Genomic DNA, 24,250 nt, shown 5'->3' with positions numbered 1-24,250 from the left:
ATTTATTGTATTTTTTTATTCTTTTTTTTTGTTTTTTGTTTTGCTGATCCAAAAAATGTTCTGATCCGTGACTCGAAAACCATAATACGACCCGAACCGTGAGTTTTGTGATCTGTTGCGCCACTAATTTAATTCAGAGTTACACTATTTTTAGAATAAGGTTATACATAATCTTCAGCAGAAAAAATGGGTTTAATAATAAACTGTTAAAATAAAGACTATGTCTTCATTGTATTTTTAGAGGCTAAAAAGAGCAAATGAAAGTTCTCATCTGGCATATAAATGGATAAGTAAACAAAGTCACATGACAAGAAAGAAAGTCTTTTTTTTTTTTTAAACAATGCCCATTGTGCTCTTGGAGTGATGTTTACAGGAAAACAGCCCTAGATTTTCTCTGTTTGTAGACTATTGTGATAGCATAAGAAATAGCATAAAGGTTCAGTACAAAATGTATTATTATCATATATACCACACATATTTTAAAAAACACTTTCTCTTTCGGCTTGGTCATGTGACTTCAGAGAAAGCCTGTCTCTATAAATACCAGCAGAAGCTTTAACTTCTTCTTTGGACCTCTGGGGTGGACAGAAGACACAGACTCAGGTTTGTCTTGATTTTCTTAATATGAATAACTTGATCACTTTTATATATGACAATTTTACTATTGTTATGAGTTTAATTTTAAATTATTTGATTACATAACTTATTTTATGTTTGACTATGCACTCATTGACAGGCTTCGAACAGACAATTGGCATTCACACAGAAGTCAGTGTGAGGAGTGAACATAAGCCTCCATGAGCGTGCATATCCATGCATGAACCATTTTCCGGTTTGCGTATTAAGGAGAGTCACTTGTACTAATCCCATCTGATATTGCCTCGGTTGGCTAAATGGGCCCTATTTTAAAGGAACAATCGGGTCATGTTGGAAATTTTATAGCTGGGGACTTTTTTCAGGTGCTGTGTAATATCTCATGGTACTCAGCAAAGTGTCCTGATTATTATGCAGGAAGAGAGTATAGTCATATCAGCCTAGAAAATCACAACTTTTCATTTTCCGTCGGTCTTAGTGCACGATGTAACTACAGAAGAGGCTAGTTTTAAATAGGAAAAATATCGAAACTCTGGTCATTTTTTTGGAGAGAAATGCTAATCCAAGCTAAAAGTGCTACCACCAGACCCGGAGATCGGCTGAATGGTTTTAAAAATGGTAAAACTCAACTGTTTAACTCTAGGGGACTTGGTAAATGAGCCTATTTCCAAAAAAAAAAAAAAAAGAAAGAAAAAAAAAGTGGCGTGTTCCTTTAAGGATCTAAGTGTGTGGCCTAAGCATGTGGCACAAGTGCACTTATGGTGTATCCGAATCCACTTTTTATAGTTTAACGATGGGAAAAACGCATGGTGTTAAAAGGTTTCCCTATTCTCTTAATGAGTAATGGGTGTGTTTTGGGCTTTCATGCAATGCATTTATGTATTACAGATTGGCATTTATATGACTGAATTGGTAACACTTTACAATACGGGTGCACTAATAAGCATTAATTCATGCTTAACTAATGCACAGATAATACTGAATTAATGTGTAACTAATGATTATTTAAGCTATCCATTAATGATTACCACATTAGGAACTAATTAAGAGTATGTAAGGTTAATGTATTAGTTCATACATGAATTGTTATTAATTAAATATGTAATTGTAGATTAATTTCATAATAACTCTTTTTTTAGCTAATAGTGTTAATTAATATGTTAATTACAAGAATGAGCCAAAGCCTTGTATTTCAACTTCCAAATAATATGACAGGTACACTAATATGCATTAATACATGATTAATTACTTCATTGTTAGTGCAAATTCATGTGTAAATTACTACAATTACTAAATGACTAGTTAATAATGATGTGCCCCAACAAGTAAAGTCATAATATAATGATACCTTTGCAAATCATTAGCTAATGATTAATTAAAGCATACAACTGGAAGTTGAAGTGCATAGCTTTGACTAATTGTGGTAATTAACACATTCATTTACACTATTAGTTAATAAAATATGTTATTAAGGAATTAATACCCAATGACACATTGAATTAATAGCAATTCATGTATTACTTAATCTATTAATCATATAGACTCTTTATTAGTTGCTGATGCAGTAATCATTAATTAATGGTTTAGTTCTTCATGAGTTCATGATTAAATCATTAAATTTGAGTAAATTTTACGGTAAAAAAAACCGGCAGCTGTGGTTGCCAAAACTTTACTGTTAAAAATACAGTAGGAACGTTAATGGTTTTACAGACTTAACTTAAAATTTACAGTAATAAGCCGTAATTTATATTCTGATAAAATTTGGATTTACCAACTTATTGATGTATTGATATCTGTTTTGGACCATTGTAATACACTGACAACCATCAATCATCACAGCAGTGATGAGTTACATGAGCAATCACAACTCATCACAAGTGAATACTTGTATTAAGCAATACTTAATTCAAGAAGCTGCACAGTGTCATTCACACAAACATTAAGCACCAACATGGTAACACACATGAAATTAAAAAATGCAATAAACATTAATTTAACAACATTAAATGTAACATATAACCCTAATGTACATAACTGATTAGAAAAAAACAAACAATAAAACTATGAAGAACCATAGTTATTTCAACAAAAAATACATAAAATGTGAAGTGTCACACAGGGAATTGTGGGAATGTCAATTTACGGGTTTTCACTGTACAATGATTTGTTCTTTTTCACTTTCAAAAACTGTAAATTTAATGGTATTTTACTGTAAAATTATATCACAGTTATTTACCGTGTATAGTACGGAAACTTTGTGTTTACCAATTAACAGTTTTGCACTGTAGCATTTTTACAGTATTTTACCGTTAGAATCACGGTTATTTTTGCTTGGGTTGGTGTGCATGTATTTTAAGACTTTAATTACACCACATTTAAGCTTAACAGTTGACCATCATATCGAGCGCATGAGGAGCACGGGCGTGTATTACGTCATCAGCTTGCCAACAAAGTTTAAGGGGATAGACCAGTGTAAGCCTAAAGGATACAGATAGTGATGTCAATGTCCCCTGTACTGTATAAGTCCCATATTCTCTTTAATTGTTAAATTAATACTAATTGTTTTTCCTGCATTTACAGCAATAAACACCTTTGGTCTGCCAACTGGATGGCAGTCACAAATATCTTTATTTATGTTGTTTCTTTCTATTTTATATACATTATCTTTCCTCATGTACTAATTTCTTAAAATATTCAATGTTCTATTACTCATTACTTTTTTATTTTGTTGACTTATTTATATGTATGCCTATGCATATTAAGTGCTGTAATGTAATCCCAACTTTTTTGTTGTAAAATAACAGTTGTAGAAATGCTAGTCATATAAAGACGGAGAAATTCAAGATCATTTAATAAAATCTATTCAGTTATTTTTTTCCCCCATTATTTAATCTGCTTTCTGTTCTTCATCTTTCTGCACATCTTAAGAGTTAACATGACAAGTGTTGACTGTTTTGATTTGGCTATCAGACCAAAATCTGATATGTCAGGTCTAGTGAAGACTGGATCTAACTCATTTCATTTCTTAACTATTCCCCTGTTGTATAACACTGATAAAACATTTATCATTTGGAAAATTAAACTGTATAGTTTAAAAGAAAGCACAATAGTCTGACTGGGATGGCTAGAGATGTATCAAGACCACCTTAAAGGCATCAAAACGAGTGTTTCCAGACCAAAACAAGATCAAGACTTTGAGGAGTTGAGACACAGACCAAGGCCAGAGCAGCACTCCTCAAATTTATCTGAGAGATCTACATTTACAAATCCAAAATTACATATTAAATTATTTGAGAAGTTTTAAATATACATTTTTCGATATAGATATATGATGGTAAAATTAATTAAATTACACATTTAAATATGATACTAAACCCGCCAGGAGGTAGCAACAAATCATTCAATTAATGAGGCTCTACTCTTCATAACAAAAAACTCAACATCCAAACTGACCATTAAACACTAAAATATCTATTTTATGCAAAGTCTGCAAAACATAAAATAATGTTTCATATCAACATTTACTCTTATTTTATTGAGTCCATATACATTGTCTTTTCTACTAAGTCTAAGTACATTTAATGAAGAGTGAAATAGACTTAGGTTTTCACAGTATATTTTTGTATTGTTTGTGATGGTAAACTACTGGCAACAATGTTGCCAATATATTGCTGTTAATTTTATCTTATGTTCAGTGTTCTTTACTGTTCAAATACATTTTGTGGGTGTGTCGTTTTATATTGAACCTTAAAGGTATAGCGGAGGATTTTCTTTTTCCGGGTGGGTAGCCTATACTATTGGTCCACCTAAGTGTCAATAGCCGCATTTCCACTGCCGGGCTAGGGCTGGGCCAGAGTTAACAGGGAGCCGAGTTGAGCTAGTGGCCTCGGGGCTCAAGCACCAGGCTTGCGTTTGCACTGCCGGGCCAGTAGCCCCGAAGCGCTGCCCTAAACCCCGCCCCTAACACGCCTTTCTGGATCAAACGTCATACAACCCAACCCATTTCAGCGGCTATTATGAATTAATAAATTTTTTAAGTTAGGAAGATAGCCTGTATATTAACTCACCGGCCGTGGCTGCAATAGTGTCCCGATAGGGGATTATCACGCTTCCGGGTTTCATGGGCGAGATTTGTCAACTTTATGCATGTCCACTTTCGACGCAGTTCAACAATGTCTGAGACGAAGGCTATATGTGTCACTGCTCTGTTCCACTTTGTAAATCTAACCAACAACACCAACCCTACGTAAGTTTTCATGGATTCCCGACTGAATTGAGTATAAGGAAGAAGTGGATTAAAGCTTTAAAATAAAACAAGGTAGCACATTTGTTTGCAGTCGGCACTTTAGTGAATCAGACTAATTTACCAGGGATGTCGTGTAGTCCTTCATCAGTTTGTCAGCGAGATCGATGATTCAACGGAACTGGCAGATCACAGAATCCGGAAGTACTACGTAGCGTGATAATCCCCTATTGTCTCGCGAGTTGCCACTAACAGAGGGACGGAGATAAAGTCGAACCATGGAAAAATCCTTCTGAGCTTTGTCCATTCTGCATTTAAATCGCCTTGTACAATACTGCGCACGCAACTTTTTTATTTTTTCCTGAATTTAAAGCGTTGCTTGCTGAATGTTTAGCTTAGAAAGTTCAGCATAGATGTATTTTGTAACATCCTCATTTCTTCACACGCCGTCAAATTGACGTCGTACCAGTGTTGTAGTACTCGAGACTCGGACTCGTCTCGGACTCGGTCTCGAGACCATATTTTCATGGTCTTGGTCTTGTCATGGACTCGTGTCCATTTGGACTTGGAATTGACTCGTACTCGAACATTTTTTTTTTAGGACTCGGAATTATTCCCGAGTCCACTCGTGTTCAATTCCAAATATTTTTCATGATTATTAATGTATGCTAATAAAATATTTCTTTAAATTGATTGACACGCCCAGGGATTGGTGATTTTCTAGTGCGCAACTGCGCATGACAAATTGTAATAAAATTACTTTTAACACCACCTACTATGTGGCCTTTTTACCCTAAACTGATCATATTTTTTAAACTCTAAGTAAATTCAGTAAAAAAAAAAAAAAAGGATTTCTCTAAGTAAATAAAAGTAAATTAGGTAATCAACCCGCACTGGTCTCGGTCTTGACTCGGACTCGACTCTCTCTGGTCTCGGTCTCGACTCGGACTCGACTCTCTCTGGTCTCGGTCTTGACTCGGACTCGACTCTCTCTGGTCTTGGACTTGACTCGGACTCGACTCTCTATGGACTCGGTCTTGACTCGGACTCGACTCTCTCTGGTCTCGGTCTCGACTCGGACTCGACTCTCTCTGGTCTCGGACTCGACTCGGACTCGACTCTCTCTGGTCTCGGTGTCGACTCGGACTCGAGTGAGGTGGTCTCGACTACAACACTGCGTCGTACCCTTTCTTCTTCCCAAATGCTCAGAAGAGCTGCTGTATCCTCGACAGACCAGTACAGGATTAGTTAGAGTGTTAACTTGCGCATGTGCATTTTTTTTTTTTAAATGGAGAGGGCGGGTCTTCTCTAAAACTCGGAAAGATCCTCCGCTATACCTTTAAAACCCTTTTAACCCCACAGGAGCATCATGTAGTGTCCACACTATAAGGAGTAAAATTAACATTTACGCAGTGTTGCGGTGAGATAATCAAGTCAGGGGTCCTCAACTCTGGACTCCTGCAGATTGTATCTCAAACCCTAATCATACACACCTGAACAAGCTAATCAAGGTCTTCGTGATTACTACAACGTTACAGGTACACAGCAAAATCTGTGTTAAATCAACTCTGCTCAGAGTACATATAGTCCCAATCTACAGAGTGTTAAAAGTTTTAGAGTTAATGAGAAAATTAAGTGATTAATTAAAGAGCCCCTATCATGGAGTTTTGTAAATGACTGTTCATATGGTGTGGAATATAACTCTAAGGGAATGAAAACATCCTGCAAAGAAAAAATCTGAAAGTGCACCGTATAAAGTTATTGTCTTTCAAAAGTGAGAGTCGACTCCGAGTCTATGAAATGAACTGTTTTTGAAACGAGTCATTAGCTGGTTCGTAGTGACGTAGATTACTGCCCAGTTACTGCGCGCGCAGACGGAAGTGTAAACTTGAAGTCTACACATTCAAATACTTCATCATAGCATCATGTCGAGAAGACGCTGTGTTCTACAATGCAAAGATAGTTCAACCACTTTGTTTTCATTTACCAGGGACAAGCATGTGAAGAATCGCTGGTTAGAGTTCATATTTGCAAAAATACCACAACAGTATAACTACCCCGATTGTGTTCTCATCATTTTAATTACGAATCGTTCAAAAACATAAATGAATTCAAATGTGGATTCGCAAGCGGTTGTTCCTGAAGGAGGGCTCAGTAACTTACTGACCCAGTGTATATGGATCAGCTTCCTTCGAATCACAACCTGTAAGTATTATTAATACTTGTTGCTTTTATGGGTTTTAAATGGTTTTGTAGCGTCGGGCGCGAGGAGGGAAGGCGCGAGGCAGTATGTGTGTGCGCGTGTCTCTGTGTGTAAGTTACGCTCAGCGCAGCTTCTAGGTCTCGAATGTCAATTTTTTTTAAATATGTGAAATGTTTGTCGCTGTTATTGGAGTTGTCATAAAGAATAGAGCGTCTTGTAGTACTGCAGTGCTTTATCAATATGTTTATGCGTTATGCTAACAAACAATAACTGACTGGGTCATCTGACCAATCACCGCCGATTAGCGTCACGCAAAGGAGTGGTTTGGAAAAATGAGTCGTTGTACGAATCATTTGGGAGTCGTTGAGCAAATCAGTTAAAAATAAATGCATATTATAAAACAAATAAAGTGTTTTTTTATCCTTGCATGCATGTTAAACTGTTTTTGGGAACTCCTAAAACAAAAATAGGAACATTTCAAATTCAACTGCTATGATAGGGGCTCTTTAAGAGATGTTTGAGCAGGGCCGGGATTCCCGATAGCGATGTATCTTAGCTCTTAAGAGCGCTCTCTACGTGCAAGGTTACGAACGCTCGCAGCAATTCGTGCGTTTCCCAAAAATGCACTTAACATGAACGCGCGAGAACGCGTTCTACGTGCTACTTAAGCGTCGCTAACCATTCGCGAAGTGCTGAAATATAACCTTATATGGAGTCGTATTCTGAACGTTTAACCTAATAATCGTCATTTGTTGTGGATTAGAAATCAAGACAAGTCTATATGGGTATAAAACACCTATACAGGCTGACAAAAAAACAAGAGAAGATAAAAAGATAAAATGAATGTCCTTCCAGAGGAGATAGAGGGAAACAAAGATTTTATTTTTAACAGATTTAAAGGACACCATACAAATAAGGAAAAATAAAACATCTGGAAGGACATGTTGCAAACAAACTGCAACCGTGTTCAAAGATCAGGAAAGGAGGTCCGCGAGAAATGCCCAATCCATGGCTGGCTTTCGTGCACGTCAGCAAGTCTTTGACAGATTTTTTTGAATTCATCCCTATTTTGCCCAGTCTTTAAAGCATATTTCCCAGATAACTTATTTTATGATTTTTTGTTCATTCGTTTAATTTAGAATGTGTATATTTCTGTTTTTTCTTCCCTTTTTAATTATTTAATTTATTCATTTAAACAAAACACGAGTACAACAAAGTGTACAATCAAAACCTATATATTATAGGCTACTTACGTTGCAGTGTAATCTGTTAAATCTAGATAAAAGTGTAATCTTCCGGTTGTCCTGCAGGTGACCTCGTAACTCTGTCTTTTTACGATGCACTTGGGGATGTACGATTACTCCAGAGCACTCGTAGATCTACGAAGATTTTCAAGTGCCACTTAAGTTACGATGCTTTTGGGAAACAGAACGTAATATTAAGATCATTCGTTCGATCGTTTTTACGATCAACTTAGGCTTACGATGCTTTTGGGAAACGCAGCCCAGATAAACAATGGTGACAATCAGAAGTGCAATGCATGCTGAGTTCCAGCATAGTACAAAACTCCCAGCATGCATCACTGCATGAATTAATAATGCAGCTGAATTGTCTTGATATTGAGTTTAATTATAAATATTTGCTTTTCTTTTTGTTTTTGTGACGTTTCGTTGTTTTTTTTTTTGTTATGATTTTAAAACTGACAACAGGTAAGCATTATCGCATGCTTTTCAACGTCCTGTCAGCAGCCAAAAAAAAACAAAAAAAAAACACACACACACACACAAAAATATAATAAGAGTTGAGAACCTTGTTTTTGAGAATGAGAATAGAAGAGTTGAGAAGGTTTTTTTTTTTTTTTTTTTTTTTTTCGTCAAACAAATTTGTAGCAGCAGAGAAACGCTATAGTGAAATGAGATCATGCGATCATCATCCTGCTTGTGATGTGATGCCAGATGTGAGCCGGTGTTCTGTCGATTTTTGCTGCCTTGTCGAAAAATGCTACCGTAGCACGAATTGATCACAGAATGCCGATTAAAGTCGTATGAAATACAATTCTAATACAATTCTAAGTTATGAGTAGCTACTGTATACTATAGACTACTGTTTTTATTTTTAAAACGGTGTGAAAAGTAAAAATTATCATAAAATATTCATCTTTGACTTGTCAAAGTACACCTTTTCTTATAGTAACTGAAACTTTTAGTTATTTATTTTCAGCTGGCTGACCGTACAAATATTCATATGGTAGTAAGCATTTTTTTAAAGGGAAATTATACATTATAACAGGAAAATGTACCTTTTGTAAAAAAAAAAAAAAAAAAAAACTGTGAGTCTGCACATGCGCCTAACCGGTAAGTAGGAAATCTCGATGGGTAGCATGAATTGTCAGAACACCGGATCTGGGCCGTCACAATGTTGTTGTGTGGGTTGAGTCAATTTCTGTGAACTTAGTCTAACAACACAAAGAAATGAAATGGCAGAAATAACATTTAATCATGCTTTTATGCGGACATGCCAAAAATACTACGTCATTAGTTTTAAAAAATGCGCTTTACTTCATTTCTCTGATAAATACAGGCTTCATAGAAAGTGTTCCCGAATTTACTTTTTTCTCCAGTGAAATATTTACAGATCCAAATTAAGATGTTTTCCTGGGTAACCTCCTGCTTGAAGAATACAACAGAAGTGCCTAACCAGAATCAACCCAGTCCAAATAGTTCAGGACAACCAACTAGAAATCATGCAGATGATAAACCCAAGGTAAATGTGTTGTCTACAACATTACACTTCAAATACAAACCAGAGACAACTGATAACAGCGGCAACAAGGAACTACAATAAATAACAGTTTCAATTGATTTCATATAATGTTGTGGTTGGAAGTCAGTTGTAGTTCTTGTGTTTCTCGTTCCTTCAGTGATGTTAACAGCAGGTGTTCATCATTAATGCTCAATTAATCACATACTACTCATTACTATTGTTTTTTAGAAACTTAAATTAATTGAGGCAATCTGTTTCCTCAAATGAAATGAGTTAGCTGAACTAATTGGATTTGACTTTGTGAGTGATATAGCAGTGTGCTCTGAGTTTGCAATTTCACTGTTTTTACTCAATAAAGTGAAGTTTCAGCTATATACAGTATTAAATGCAGTGTAACATTTAATCGTGTTATAAGAAATATTATTGTTTTAGTGAACTCGAATAAAATAAGTTATGGAGTACTCATAACTATTGTTTTTTTTATACATATAAATGAATTGAGGCAATCGGTGTCCTCAAATGAAATGAGTTAGCTCAACTTGTTGGGTTTTACAATACACTTTTCCTTTCAGACGAGTTTTGTGTTTAAGTTGCAGAAATCTGTCAGCCTGAGCACCGCTGGTCACTCCAGGCCAAATGTCAAGGATGCAAAGGTCCTGGTCATAAACACGGGAGGAACCATTGGTATGATGGAACATGAAAACGGTAAACACCATCAGCAGCACTCACACACCTTCACATATGATATATAAATGAATATCTTAATATACAACATGAGATACCCCCCCCCCCCCAAAAAAAAAAAACTGCTATTCTACGCTATATTACTGTTTTAATGGAAAGTGCTACACTGTAAAAAAATATTGATGGTTTAACTTAAAAAAGTAAGTAACCTGGTTGCCTTAAAATTTTAAGTTCATTGAACTGGAAAAAGTGAGTTAATACAATGAAGGAGATTGATTTAGTCATCAGAAACTCAAAATTATATGTTATCTGAACTAAATAAATTATTTAAGTTGATTTGATAAAAGAAAAAATGTTGTGATTACTACACTGTAAAAAAATATTGTTGGTTTAACCTAAAAAAGTAAGTAACCTGGTGGCCTTAAAATTTTAAGTTGATTGAACTGGAAAAAGGTAGTTAATACAATGAAGGAGATTGATTTAGTCATCAGAAACTCAAAATAATAAGGTATCTCAACCAAATAAATGATTTGACAAAAGAAAATATGTTGTGATAACAAATCTTGAAAATATTTTTTACAGTGTCAGAATTTGACCGTTTTTTATAACAAGGTTTTACAGTGATGTTAATTTGTACACAACGTTTTACAGGCTTTTCTTCTATATTTGCAGTTTTGTCTCCAGAGGCTAATGTTTTTGTTAAAACTCTACGCAAACTCTCTATTCTGCATGATAAGCAGTACGCACAACAAAAGAAACTGAAAAAGGAAATGCTGGTGCTGCCGTAAGTTCTTATACGCAGATGCACACCAACTTATGCCATCAAGTTTGGAGGTGTTGCCTATTTATATTTTTGTATACAAGAATCGTTGATTTCTACTTGGATTATAGTTTTAATGGAGTTCTGTCATTATTTACTGGCCCTCAAATTTGTTGGGTATTTAATTTTAAAGACGGTGCACTCTTTTATAATATAAATCAAAATTAATAATTATTAACTAATCATTAAATAAGACATTTTTGAAACTGTCTTAAAGGAGGAGGATGCAGAATAGACTTAAATTAAATGCTTCTTCTTTGCATGTCAAAATAAAAAAACATTATTTTATTAATTGTAGTAATATTTCACAAAATATGTCTGTATTTTACAAAATGTCTGTATTTTGATCGAGTAAATGCAGGCTTGATGATCATAAGATACTTCTTTCAGAAACATAAAAAAATGCAAGACCGGTTTGTACTGATATGTCCCTCACCCTCACCAGACAGTCCAAACAGAAGAAGAGGATTGAATATACGGTTTTAGAGTACTCCCCCCTCCTTGACTCCAGTAATATGGGTAAAGACGACTGGGCCCGTATCGGAAAAGACATTGAGGTACTTCTTTTTCAACAATCTTTATGTGTGGCTTTTTGCATTCTTTGTTTTTCTCTGGATTGCGAATGCGACCGAAATGGAAATGTTGTTGAGTAGAAGTTAGACATAACTGCAAAAACAGAACTTTTGTGAACAGAATTGATCTGATAAATTGTTTCGTTCTTAAATTTAGTTTTATTTATTCACTTTTTCCTTCAAAAAATGAACTTTTTTAAATTTATAATCATAGGTTATAGATCAGTGAACGGGTCAGCAATTTTTAAAATTTATGTCAAAAATCATTACTGAGATTTGGAAAGGTTTTTCCCTCGTGATTACAGGAAAACTATGATCGATATGATGGTTTTGTCGTCCTGCATGGTACAGACACCATGGCTTACACCACTTCTGCCTTATCCTTCATGTGTGAGAATCTGGGAAAGCCTGTCATCTTCACTGGCTCACAGGTAACACATTTTAAATGGTATTATTAATGCATTAATTAAATGTATTAATGCATTAATACTCACCTTTGTGTTGCACAAATAGAGTCAAGTCACCTTTATTTATACAGTCCTTTTTACAAAACAGATAAAGCAGTTTTACAGAGATAACAGGAAAATAATGCAACAGATTTTGTAGAAAATAGCGTCACATTCCAGCTTAAGTAAGCTCAGTGATGATTCATTTTGTTGTAAAATAAAGAAAAGAAAAAAAGATTAATTTAGTTCATGTATATATAGAGAGCTCTTATCTTTAAATATATAATGAGACCACCTGAACGAGGTGAAAATGAACCTTGGGGCAGTTCGGTTCAAATGTGAACAAGAGCAATATGACCCAACAAACCAATGAAGCAAGCGGTATCATAATTAATAACAGGGAATGAGTTAAATATAAAGCAGCAGTGTCAGATTGAGTGAGCGCATTAGTTATCGTATTTGAAAACCAAATAGTGCCTCTTTATCTTAAAATGTTGTAATTGCAATCGCAATCACATTTTGTGGTGTAAATTTGCGGTAATTAACTGGCGGCAAATTTACCTGCAATGTATGGTTTTATTTTTTTAAACCTTTTTTTTGTATATGCGGATTCTTGATGTCTCTGTGTGCGTCTAAAATGACTTTTCCAACAATTAAAAAAAAAAAGAAATCTGAATTCAGAATGTCTGATCTGTGGCAAAAAAGTAATATTGGGAAAACAAAACATCTATTACTAACAAAAAACAATTTACGTCAGAGAGAGGATTAAGTGAATTATTTCACTTTATGATGCTGAGAACTTTATCAACTGATCATCTTTGTTTCTGACTTCCTTTGCAACAAATTATGTGTTTTTGTAAACACTGTTACAAATACTACAAACTCACATAAGAAATGAAGAGCCAAACTGCCCAACTAAAGGAAATACTGGGCCCGTATTCATAGAGTCTAAGAATCCTCACAGAAAACTCTTAATTTAGCCTAAAAACTTTTACGTAGGAGTCTTAGCTTAAGAGCGATTCGGGACCGATCTGAGGGCAACTCCGAGTAAGGAAAATATATTTAATTTTAGTAAGTAGGCGGGGCTGAGCCCGTTGCTATGTATAACACACTCTTTTGAAGACTGTGATTGGTTGGTTGTCCAAGAAGGGGAAAAAAAGAGCAATTTTAAGTAGCTTATAGAGTTCACTCATACATACACACACATTATATACATTATGTATATGAAGAGTTCAGATGCAAAAGCCTCTAAATGCCATTTGAAATTTTCTTCTTTAATGATGATTTTTATCAAACTTGTATATTTAAGTTCAGTAATTTCACTTAAATGGCAATGATAATTACCTATTAATTGTTATTTAAGTGAAATTACTGAACTTAAATATACAAGATTGCTAAAAATCATCATTAAAGAAAAAAATTTCAAATGGCATTTCGAGGCTTTTGCATCTGAACTCTTCATATATAAATCCTTTTTAAATCCTTTGTATTAAAAAAAAGCTCTTTCCACTCTTTCCAATTACACTGATTGCTGTCTATTTAAGTGCTGGAAATCACCTGAAGACATTAAATCTGAAGATCTCAGCAGAGGAGGATTAAACAACTCCACAAACAGCATTACCAGCTTCACTTTTACTAACCAGACTGACTTATCTTAACAAGATTGATTGATTAATAAGACATTCAGCTCTTAATGAGAATTAACAAGGATTTAACTCTGTTTCATTTGAAGTCACCATAACAATGATTAGTGTGTCCCATAGTTGTGCTCTTAACTCTGATTATGTGTTTTGTCCTTTTTGGCTGCTGTGACAGTGTGTGTCAATCTTTCTTCAATGTGTAATAAATTGGTCCTTGCTGCCGAGTGGTTTGCGTCTGGAAGCTTTAGTTTATATAGCTTTGAATCTCTATTTACTATCATTAATTGTTGTTTGTGTTGTTAAATATAACTAACGCATCCATCCCCATTTATCAAATATTGTATAATATTGTTTATCACATTAATTTGACATTGCTAGCACAATACGCTAGCATTTCGCTAGCCTGTTAACCTGACATCCAGTCTGATACTGAAAGCTTTGATACGTGCTGCAAACCATTAACTACAATTCCATTTGAACCACTGCTCCGAAGGTTGCTTTGGTAGGGTAAAATCACGTGACATGGGACGTCCGAAGCAGCAACTAGTCAGTTCTGCCACTGCAACTGCTACAGTGGACGTACAGGTACATGACTGATCCACTGCGGGAAAGATCTGAAGATAACCAGATAAACTTGCTTTACGTCAAGCGTTACAATAGTAATGTAGGATAGTAATCCTAGATATCAGCATAGCCTATGAATCTCAACAATGGTGACCATTAGAAAGCATGTTGCTGTCTGGGTGGCAAAAATCAAACTGCCAATGAAAATTTTTAAAAGCATTGTAGAACGCCTTTTAAAGTCCCCGTGAACCGGAAGTTGCAAACGATTTTTCTCCCGTGCTGTGACGTATTTCCAAGTGAAACGGAATATTGAACAGAGGGCAGGGTTTTACTCTAGCATCTCTCGCTCATAGCAAACTAACGGTTTGAGGGGAGTTGTTAAGCGTTTCCCCACCCAAACTGTGAAACCTACGTCATCAACCGTTTCAGACCGGAAGTAACTTTTCAGATTTTGATTAAAGATTACCAAGGTAAAACATTTTTTTAATATATATTTACTTGCACGGATTAATTGTTCACCACAAGACTAGTAATATGCGCTAACAAAGTAAATAGGTTCAATTTTGATTTCACGGGGACTTTAAATCGACCTCCAATATTGAAATTTAACAAGTGGTCATCAAAAAAGTATCATGTTAACTCACTATTAGCTTCCCAACCATCATGTATGTTGCAGGTGCCCATCTTTGAGACGAGGAATGATGGGAGGGAGAACCTCTTGGGGGCGCTGTTGATAGCAGGAGAGTTTGTCATCCCTGAGGTGAGTTTTGATTTCAATCTTCTGTGAGTGATGCCTTTATTAATAAGTTTAAGCATTTACAACTATTTAAATGGGTCATACGACGATTCTAAAAAGAACGCAATTTTGTATATTTGGTTTAATGCAATGTGTTACGCAGTTTTAGGTCTTTTTCTTTCTTTCTTTTTTTAGCTTTTTTCAAATCGCTATGATTATTTTACACATACCGTGCATTAGTTTAGTTTATTTCTTTATTTGACCAGGTACAAAGCACAAAAAACATTAGTCTAAAAAAAGAAGAGATATCATGTGCCAGGTTATAGCAAAAAAAGCTAATTTCCATCTGCTGCCCCCCCCCCCCCCCTATATCATTTATAATTCTTTAAAAATAATAATAATTATAGAATTATAATTCTATAATTATTAGTATTTTTATATATTAAAAAATTAAATTGAGTCATGGACATGAAAAATATCCCTTTGTGTGTTTCTTTCACAGGTTTGCCTGTATTTTCACCATAAGCTCTACAGGGGCAATCGTGTCACCAAAGTGGACTCTGGAAGCTTTAAAGCATTTAATTCACCAAACCTGCCGCCGTTAGCCATCGCTGAAGTCGACATCAAAGGTGATTCCTGTTCTGATATCATTTTTACATCTTAGTCCCATGTGGGTCAATTTGTAGAATAGTTGCTCTTTTCAATGCAATTACAATCATTGAGGACTGAGGCATAGTTACCCTGAACTGAATTCATCATTGACTCACCCTCAAATAGTTCCAAACCTATATGAACTAGTTTTTTTCTACTGAACACAAAATAGAGATATTATGAAGAATATGGGTGACCAAACAGTTAATGGTTTCATACATTGACTTCAGACATTCTTTAACATTCGTTTGTTTTGTAGCGGAAGAAAGAAAATTATCGCAGAATTTTCCTTTTTTGGTGAACTATCCATTTAAGCTCCAAAAAGGATGCCATAACATTATTAAAGTATCGTACCCTAAAATGTCTACGTAGTTTTTAATAAATTTGATTTCAAATTTAATGTTTAGGACATCAAGGTAAACTAAATGAAAACGAGAAATGCTGCCTTGGCAATTCATCAATTTTACATTATTTCAGTTAAAGTTTTTTTTTTTTTTAAATCATTTGCTGTTCACTTTTAAGGAACAAACCGACTTTTGGGGACTTTAGCTTATTCATCATATCCCCCAGAGTTAGATAAGTCCATACATACCCTTTTCATCTCTGTGTGTGCTGTAACTCTGTCCGACGCACCCACCGCTAGCCTAGCTTAGCACAAAGACTGAAAGTAAATGGCTTCAGCTAGCATACTAATCCCAATAAGTGACAAAATAAAACCAACATTTTCCCATTTATACGTTGTGATTTGTATCACAGCATGTACAAATAACAAGGTCATATGAGACACAGGCATCTTTTAAACGTATAACTGGGAACTATATTCTCAGATGGGTGCGTCAGACAGAGTTGAAACACGCACGGAGATGAAAAGGGTATGGATTTATCTAACTCTAGGGGATACGGTGAGTCCCAAAAAGTCGGCATGTTCCTTTAATAATCACGTGGTGAGAATTGCAAAGTACAAATATTAGTCTTGTGTACTTTTAAAATTAATTTCAGTTCTTTCAAAACGGCACATGTACTAACAATGCACAAATTATTATGAAGAAAGTTAAATTGTTGATAATATATGCCACAATGTCACATTGCAGGACACTGCTTGAAATTGAATGTCAACTTCCTTAGTGATGATGCAGTGTTATTATTTTATTCAGATGTGTTATTTTGAGTATTATGTTTTTATTTCTTACTCTTTAGTTAACTGGGACACTGTGGCGCGAGCCAATCCAAATGCCAAATTCACTGTCAACACACAATGGAACAGTAACGTGGGTCTCCTGCGACTCTTCCCAGGAATCACTGCCAATACAGTAAGGCTGCGGCGTGTGCTAATATCTGCCTTTATTTTTGACAAATCTCTTCATTCACTGCATGAACATGTTCATTATTTTAGTAAATGGCAGAAGTTACATTTTTGGCAGAACTTTGAGATCCATTTTCTGATCAGGTCAAGGCCTTCTTAGAGCCGATGGACGGGATCGTGTTGGAGACTTACGGCAGCGGTAACGCCCCTAACAACCGCGCTGACCTGCTGGATGAGATCCGTAAAGCGACCGAGAGAGGAGTCATCATGATCAACTGCACCCAGTGCCTGCAGGGCACGGTCACGACCACATACGCCACCGGACAGGTATGGGAGTTTGCTTAAAGGCACAATATGACAGATTGTTTGATAAAAAAGCATCCAAACAACAATTTTACATATTTTATATACTTGTGTACTTAATTTGAGTGATGATTGACCATTATTGAAGATACTTGATATTTACCTTAAGAATCAGTCAATGTGCCTGTAAAGGGGTGGTATAATGCCCCCTGGGGGCGGGGTTTATGTAAATGTTAGGGTTTATGATGTCACTAACCCTGTAGGAATGTTGTGTAGTTCCTACCAGCCGTTTGTTGTAGTCCTTAAAAAGCCATTTCTTTAATATAAAATATCTCCTTTTGCTTTGAACTTTGACTGTCATAACTTTGCAGTTGTTAATGCTCAAACAGCAACATTACACACTAGCTAAAGATAGAAAAGTGAAATCATAAATCAAACACCCGTTTAAAAGCCTTATGTGTGTGTGTAGGCTCTGCATGAAGCCGGTGTGGTCGCTGGGTGTGATATGACCGCAGAAGCTGCTTTTTCAAAACTCTCCTATGTGCTGGCAAAACAAGGCCTCAGTACAGAAGAGAAGAAGGAGGTATGGAAAAAAGGTCTCTTAAAAATACATTTAAACCACATTTGACGCCAAACTTTTGAAAAACAAAATCAAATTTAAAATACAAATGTCAAGTTCTTAACCATACTCCTTTTTTTTCTTTCTTTTTTTTAAATTACATGATTTAATTAATTCAGGCATCACACAGTAATAATTAAATTTGTAAATGTTAATAATGAAATAATAATTATTACTTTTTTTAAATCACTTAATAATAAAACATGTCATTTGTCCATAAGATGCTGATGCGCAATCTACGTGGTGAGATGACACCTGACCTGGCTGACAGTCATTGTGTAGAGGTCATCGCCCAGAACCTCAGTATTAGCCGTAAAAAGGTAATGTAACCTGCACTTTCTCTGTTTCTAACTTTATTTTGCACTTTAAACAAAAAAGGGGTGTACGATTATTAATACGAAAAAAATTTATTCCATTTTTTTCTGGGGATTTTGCAGATAACTGAAATCAGATTATTTTTAGTTGAGAGAAAATGCTGTGTGTAACGTGTGTTTATATGTACAGGGTGTTCTGACCAGCGCGGTTCCCAAAGACGGTCTAGCCGAGGCCGACAGGTTGACCCTGGGTCTGGTGAAGGTGTGGGGTGTAACAGCGCCCGTCACTCGTGTTACACTGAGCGTGACTGGACAGCCTGACGCCGACCTGCCATTCACATACAACGCTGAGGTCAGACGCTAATGCAAACATTTACTTCAGTTTCATACTGTCAGAAACACTGATATAAGGACAACAAGATGGAATCTACGCTGCAAAAAATAGTGTAAAAAAAGTGCTACATTTTGACAGTAATTGTTTTCCATTAAAACAGCAATATACCATAGAAAACAATGCACTCTTGGTGATATTTGAAAGCAGCCTATATCAATATACTGTAAATTGCCAGCTCGAAGTTGACACTCAGACTCTGTGTTCTAAATCACCCCCTATAATCTCATTCCCCTACATTAGTTCACTAATATAGACTACTTGACTGAGTGAATAAAAACAAGTGAGTTAATTGAGAGACTGATGAACACCTGCTGTTAACAATCAGAATCAATGAAGGAAAGAGGAACAAGAAGAACAGTACAAATATGAAATCAACTGAAGATAAAAGCTGGTAATGCTGTTTTTGGATTTTTTTCATAAAGCAATCTGTTTCCCAATTGATATTAGTTATCCTCAATGGTATAATTACGGTAACATACCGTAAAAATGTGCTCGATTTTTTTCATAAAGCAATCTGTTTCCCAATTGATATTAGTTATCCTCAATGGTATAATTACGGTAACATACCGTAAAAATGTGCTCGATTTTTTCATAAAGCAATCTGTTTCCCAATTGATATTAGTTATCCTCAATGGTATAATTACGGTAACATACCGTAAAAATGTGCTCGATTTTTTTATAAAGCAATCTGTTTCCCCAATTGATATTAGTTATCCTCAATGGTATAATTACGGTAACATACCGTAAAAATGTGCTCGATTTTTTCATAAAGCAATCTGTTTCCCAATTGATATTAGTTATCCTCAATGGTATAATTACGGTAACATACCGTAAAAATGTGCTTGATTTTTTTATAAAGCAATCTGTTTCCCCAATTGATATTAGTTATCCTCAATGGTATAATTACGGTAACATACCGTAAAAATGTGCTCGATTTTTTCATAAAGCAATCTGTTTCCCAATTGATATTAGTTATCCTCAATGGTATAATTACGGTAACATACCGTAAAAATGTGCTCGATTTTTTCATAAAGCAATCTGTTTCCCAATTGATATTAGTTATCCTCAATGGTATAATTACGGTAACATACCGTAAAAATGTGATCGATTTTTTCATAAAGCAATCTGTTTCCCAATTGATATTAGTTATCCTCAATGGTATAATTACGGTAACATACCGTAAAAATGTGCTCGATTTTTTCATAAAGCAATCTGTTTCCCAATTGATATTAGTTATCCTCAATGGTATAATTACGGTAACATACCGTAAAAATGTGCTTGATTTTTTTATAAAGCAATCTGTTTCCCCAATTGATATTAGTTATCCTCAATGGTATAATTACGGTAACATACCGTAAAAATGTGCTCGATTTTTTCATAAAGCAATCTGTTTCCCAATTGATATTAGTTATCCTCAATGGTATAATTACGGTAACATACCGTAAAAATGTGCTCGATTTTTTCATAAAGCAATCTGTTTCCCAATTGATATTAGTTATCCTCAATGGTATAATTACGGTAACATACCGTAAAAATGTGATCGATTTTTTCATAAAGCAATGTTTCCCAATTGATATTAGTTATCCTCAATGGTATAATTACGGTAACATACCGTAAAAATGTGCTCGATTTTTTTCATAAAGCAATCTGTTTCCCAATTGATATTAGTTATCCTCAATGGTATAATTACGGTAACATACCGTTAAAAATGTGCTCGATTTTTTTCATAAAGCAATCTGTTTCCCCAATTGATATTAGTTATCCTCAATTGTATAATTACGGTAACATACCGTAAAAATGTGCTCGATTTTTTTCATAAAGCAATCTGTTTCCCAATTGATATTAGTTATCCTCAATGGTATAATTACGGTAACATACCGTAAAAATGTGCTCGATTTTTTTCATAAAGAAATCTGTTTCCCAATTGATATTAGTTATCCTCAATGGTATAATTACGGTAACATACCGTAAAAATGTGCTCGATTTTTTCATAAAGCAATCTGTTTCCCAATTGATATTAGTTATCCTCAATGGTATAATTACGGTAACATACCGTTAAAAATTGCTCGAGCACCTGCCCTTTTGCCCCTTGGTGCCCAAAGTGCCCTTTTGTCAAGACAAAATTTCCTCTTCTTTTTTTGTATTTAAAGGCACTTTTGTGGATGCCTGCACAATCTAACTAGTAGTAAAATGAATGAATAATAATTTAGCCGTAAATAAAATGACCCACATGATGACCTTTCACCTGACGAACTCATCCGGGTTGAATCCTCACGCTGCACACACATTTTTTAATTTCGCGCATTCCCAGAGGATATCTTCAACTCTTGCGGCTGCTGGTAAGTGGTGTTTTATTCTCAGCGAAGTGATTTTGATGTTTGTTTACTTATTATTATTTTACTAGAACGACGTGAAGAGAGCATGGAGAGAGATGTTGTTTGTATTGCTGTGTGTAGGCTGTATAGAAGTAACGTTAGCTTGCTGTTTGAGGGAGAAAAGTTTCACGGGCGTTGAGGGGTGTTATTTGACTAAAAACTATTATTTTTTACTTTAAACTATTATTATTATTACAGTATTTATAAAAAAAAAAAACGTGGAGTGCCATAAAAATTATTATCACAACTCTGGTAAGTTATCACATAGGCTTACCAGTTAGTATCTTATGTTTTGTGTGCAGAAGCCTCTGTGAACATCTCCCCTAGTTACGTTACTATTATATACTATTATTGTATTTTTATACTATAGCAGCCTGGGCAGAATCTGTAGCTTTAGCAGGTCAGTGAACTAGTGAGCCAGTTCCAAACACTGTCAGCAATCTTTACATCTTGTCATAGTCACATAAAAATGGTTTAATCAGTTAATACCCTATATCTCTGTTTATTTTAATGTCTACAGTCTCAGATCTACTCCAGCAGTATCAGTAACAACAACAACAACAACATCAACAACAGCAAAGGCAGCAAACTCACTCAAGGACTTTAGTAAGAATTTACCAGAACAGGTATCACATTAATGTTAAAAATCTGGTAAAGTATTAATTGCTGTTTGTTTGCTTTGTTTTTATTTTCATTGTATAAAATGTAACTTTTGTAAATCAGTTTTTGCCATGAAAATAGCCACAGACGCTGATATGCCATTAAATAAAACTATACTGTACTGCACGAAACATGGGCCATGTTGATTTTGTCCTACACAGTTCACTATAACAGCTGTTCTTTATTATTCTGTATAACAGAGAAGAAAACGGCCCTGTTGGTGGCAATTACAGCTGCCATTAGATTACTGTTTAAATCTGGTTAGTAATAAGTAAAGCTGGTTTTGCAGTCTGGTGCTTATTCCAAGCAATATTAACGTCTGTTTGACGCTGGAGATTTACGTCAAACCAACATTGGATTTAGACGTCAACCCAACTTTCATTTTCAGACAAAATATGACGTCTGACTGATGTTGGATTATTTGGAGTCCAACACCTTCCTGACATCACATTGATGTATTGTGGTTGTTGGGTAGTTTATCTTTAAAGCAACACCATGGAGCTTTTCCTCTTCGGTCGCCCTACTGGTTGGAAAAGATATTGTACATTACCGCTGTTAATAATTTAGCCTACCGTTGCACACACGCTCGCTATTAATCCAGCACCGGCTTTAGAATGAATGATGTCCACAGACAAGGTAGAGTATGTGTAACCCCTCACACCCGGGTCCTACTCGCCCCGCTCCGAGCGGGCCTCGAACCCGGGTCTCCGGCATGAGAGTCGGGCGCTCTAGCAAGGAGGCTAAAGACTGCAGCCTCTAGTATCTGTCGCTAGAGCGCCTATTGAGATCGGGGAGTGAGGTTTACTCGCACAGCAACTACTAGCTGGCCTCCGTTACATATGTTACATAATTTCATTAATTTATTATGTATTGCAACATCAGAAACTACGAAAAAAATAATTTATTGTAACGCTTACGTAAAGCAGTCGAATTTTGTACTTCTTTTTGTGCTCGGGATCCTACCCGAACCCAGAGGTTCCGTAGTGCTAGTAAAAGCAATGGGTCTTGGAAATATATTATGAAGGTTGAAAAACTACACAGTGTTGCTTTTATTCAGTCTGATAAACTGCATCACAAACTCGGTCTCTTCCTCTCCCTCAGGTTCAGGAGTTGCAGTTTGATGTAACAGCACAATCTCACGCCATCGAAAAGCCTTTCACAATCACCTGGAGCGTTTCCGAGTCCGACCAGTCTACGTAAAGAGCAATCGCATGATTATTTGCCTTCACCTCTCGCCCAGGTCGTATTTATCAAGAAACTTTGTCAAACTGACATGTCTATGCGGTTTTCTTTGAGCCATAGTCAGACTTTCCACCATCGTTTCATCCCACTCGCTCTCTGGGGTCAAAATGTCACCTTCAATCATTTTGACACATCACTACTGCTGAACATTAGTAAATAAAGGAATTTCTGATGAATAGTAACTGTGAGTTGTTATGCTCTACACTACTGATGGCGTTGGCATATTTATACCAGGAGAAGACCCCTGCCTGGTATTTCCTGATAAACACTGGACTTTATTTTTTAGAGTGGTTATATATATATATATTAAAGCTGCAAGCAGCGATGGGCGGGCCCTCGCACCTGTACCGCGTCGGGGTGTGAGGCGGCCGCGTTGCATATTTTGCAGCTCAGCCGGTGCGGCTGTGAATTTGCTACGCTGCTTCATTAAAGGTCACTTCCTATTGGCAGCAGGTGGCGCTATGACTGTGGGTGAATGTCGGCATGTAGATTTGTTCAGGGCGGGACTCTTGTTAAATGTGTCAAATTTTGTGCAGATCTGGGCATTTACAGCCGAGTTACTACAACTTCCTGTTTCATGGCGAATCTTCGACGCCACAGACACGCCCATCAACGAAAACGCGCAGATAGCACAATTTTACATCGTCAATGCCTTTAGAAGGCACAGCAGAAATGTGAAGTCGATCCAACTAAATCCCTAGGTGGAGTTTGTTAAAGTACGTAATGAGTAAATCATCCCAAAATGGCGGTAAAATTAGAAATGTCTGACTTCCTGTTGAGTTTAGGGCAACGCTCCAAGAGACTTTTCTGTGTGTCTGGACATGGTAGATGTACCACAGAAATTTCGTACATGTCGGTCAAACATGCGACGGGGGCTGCTTCGTTAAAGGTCACTTCCTGTTGCCAGCAGGTGGCGCTATTACTGTGGGTGAATGTCAGCATGTAGAATTGTTCAGGGCGGCACTCTTGTCAAATGTGTAAAATTTCGTGCAGATCTGGGCATTTACAGCCAAGTTACTACAACTTCCTGTTTCATGGCGAATCATCGACGCCACGGACACGCCCATCGACGAAAATGCGCAGATAGCACAACTTTACATCGTCAATGCCTTTAGAAGGCACAG

At 36.0% G+C, this 24,250-nt stretch overlaps 1 protein-coding gene across 2 annotated transcripts; it reads left to right on the top strand.

Moving 5' to 3' along the window:
• The first annotated feature begins 533 nt into the window (after positions 1-533).
• On the top strand, positions 534-23,708 carry LOC120475489 (uncharacterized). 2 transcript variants are annotated; one of them, XM_089129108.1, is made up of 14 exons: positions 534-603; positions 9,661-9,803; positions 10,394-10,508; positions 11,160-11,271; positions 11,753-11,864; positions 12,185-12,310; positions 15,206-15,289; positions 15,768-15,894; positions 17,114-17,226; positions 17,364-17,546; positions 17,992-18,105; positions 18,363-18,461; positions 18,646-18,807; positions 22,986-23,708. In XM_089129108.1, the coding sequence occupies exons 2-14, from the start codon at positions 9,687-9,689 to the stop codon at positions 23,082-23,084; spliced, it is 1,563 nt and encodes a 520-aa protein (XP_088985234.1). In that variant the 5' UTR covers positions 534-603; positions 9,661-9,686; the 3' UTR covers positions 23,085-23,708. The 2 variants fall into 2 exon arrangements, with proteins under 2 accessions (XP_088985234.1, XP_088985235.1); XM_089129109.1 differs by lacking the exons at positions 534-603; positions 9,661-9,803; positions 10,394-10,508 and having other exon boundaries at positions 11,181-11,271; positions 11,757-11,864; positions 22,986-23,706.
• Positions 23,709-24,250: the final 542 nt, after the last annotated feature.

Source organism: Pimephales promelas, chromosome 3 (assembly GCF_988280905.1).
Source record: "Pimephales promelas chromosome 3, fPimPro1.hap1.1, whole genome shotgun sequence".
Classification (NCBI taxonomy): domain Eukaryota; kingdom Metazoa; phylum Chordata; class Actinopteri; order Cypriniformes; family Leuciscidae; genus Pimephales; species Pimephales promelas.
Note: the sequence above shows the minus strand (reverse complement) of the source record. Positions and strands in the feature narration are given on the sequence as shown.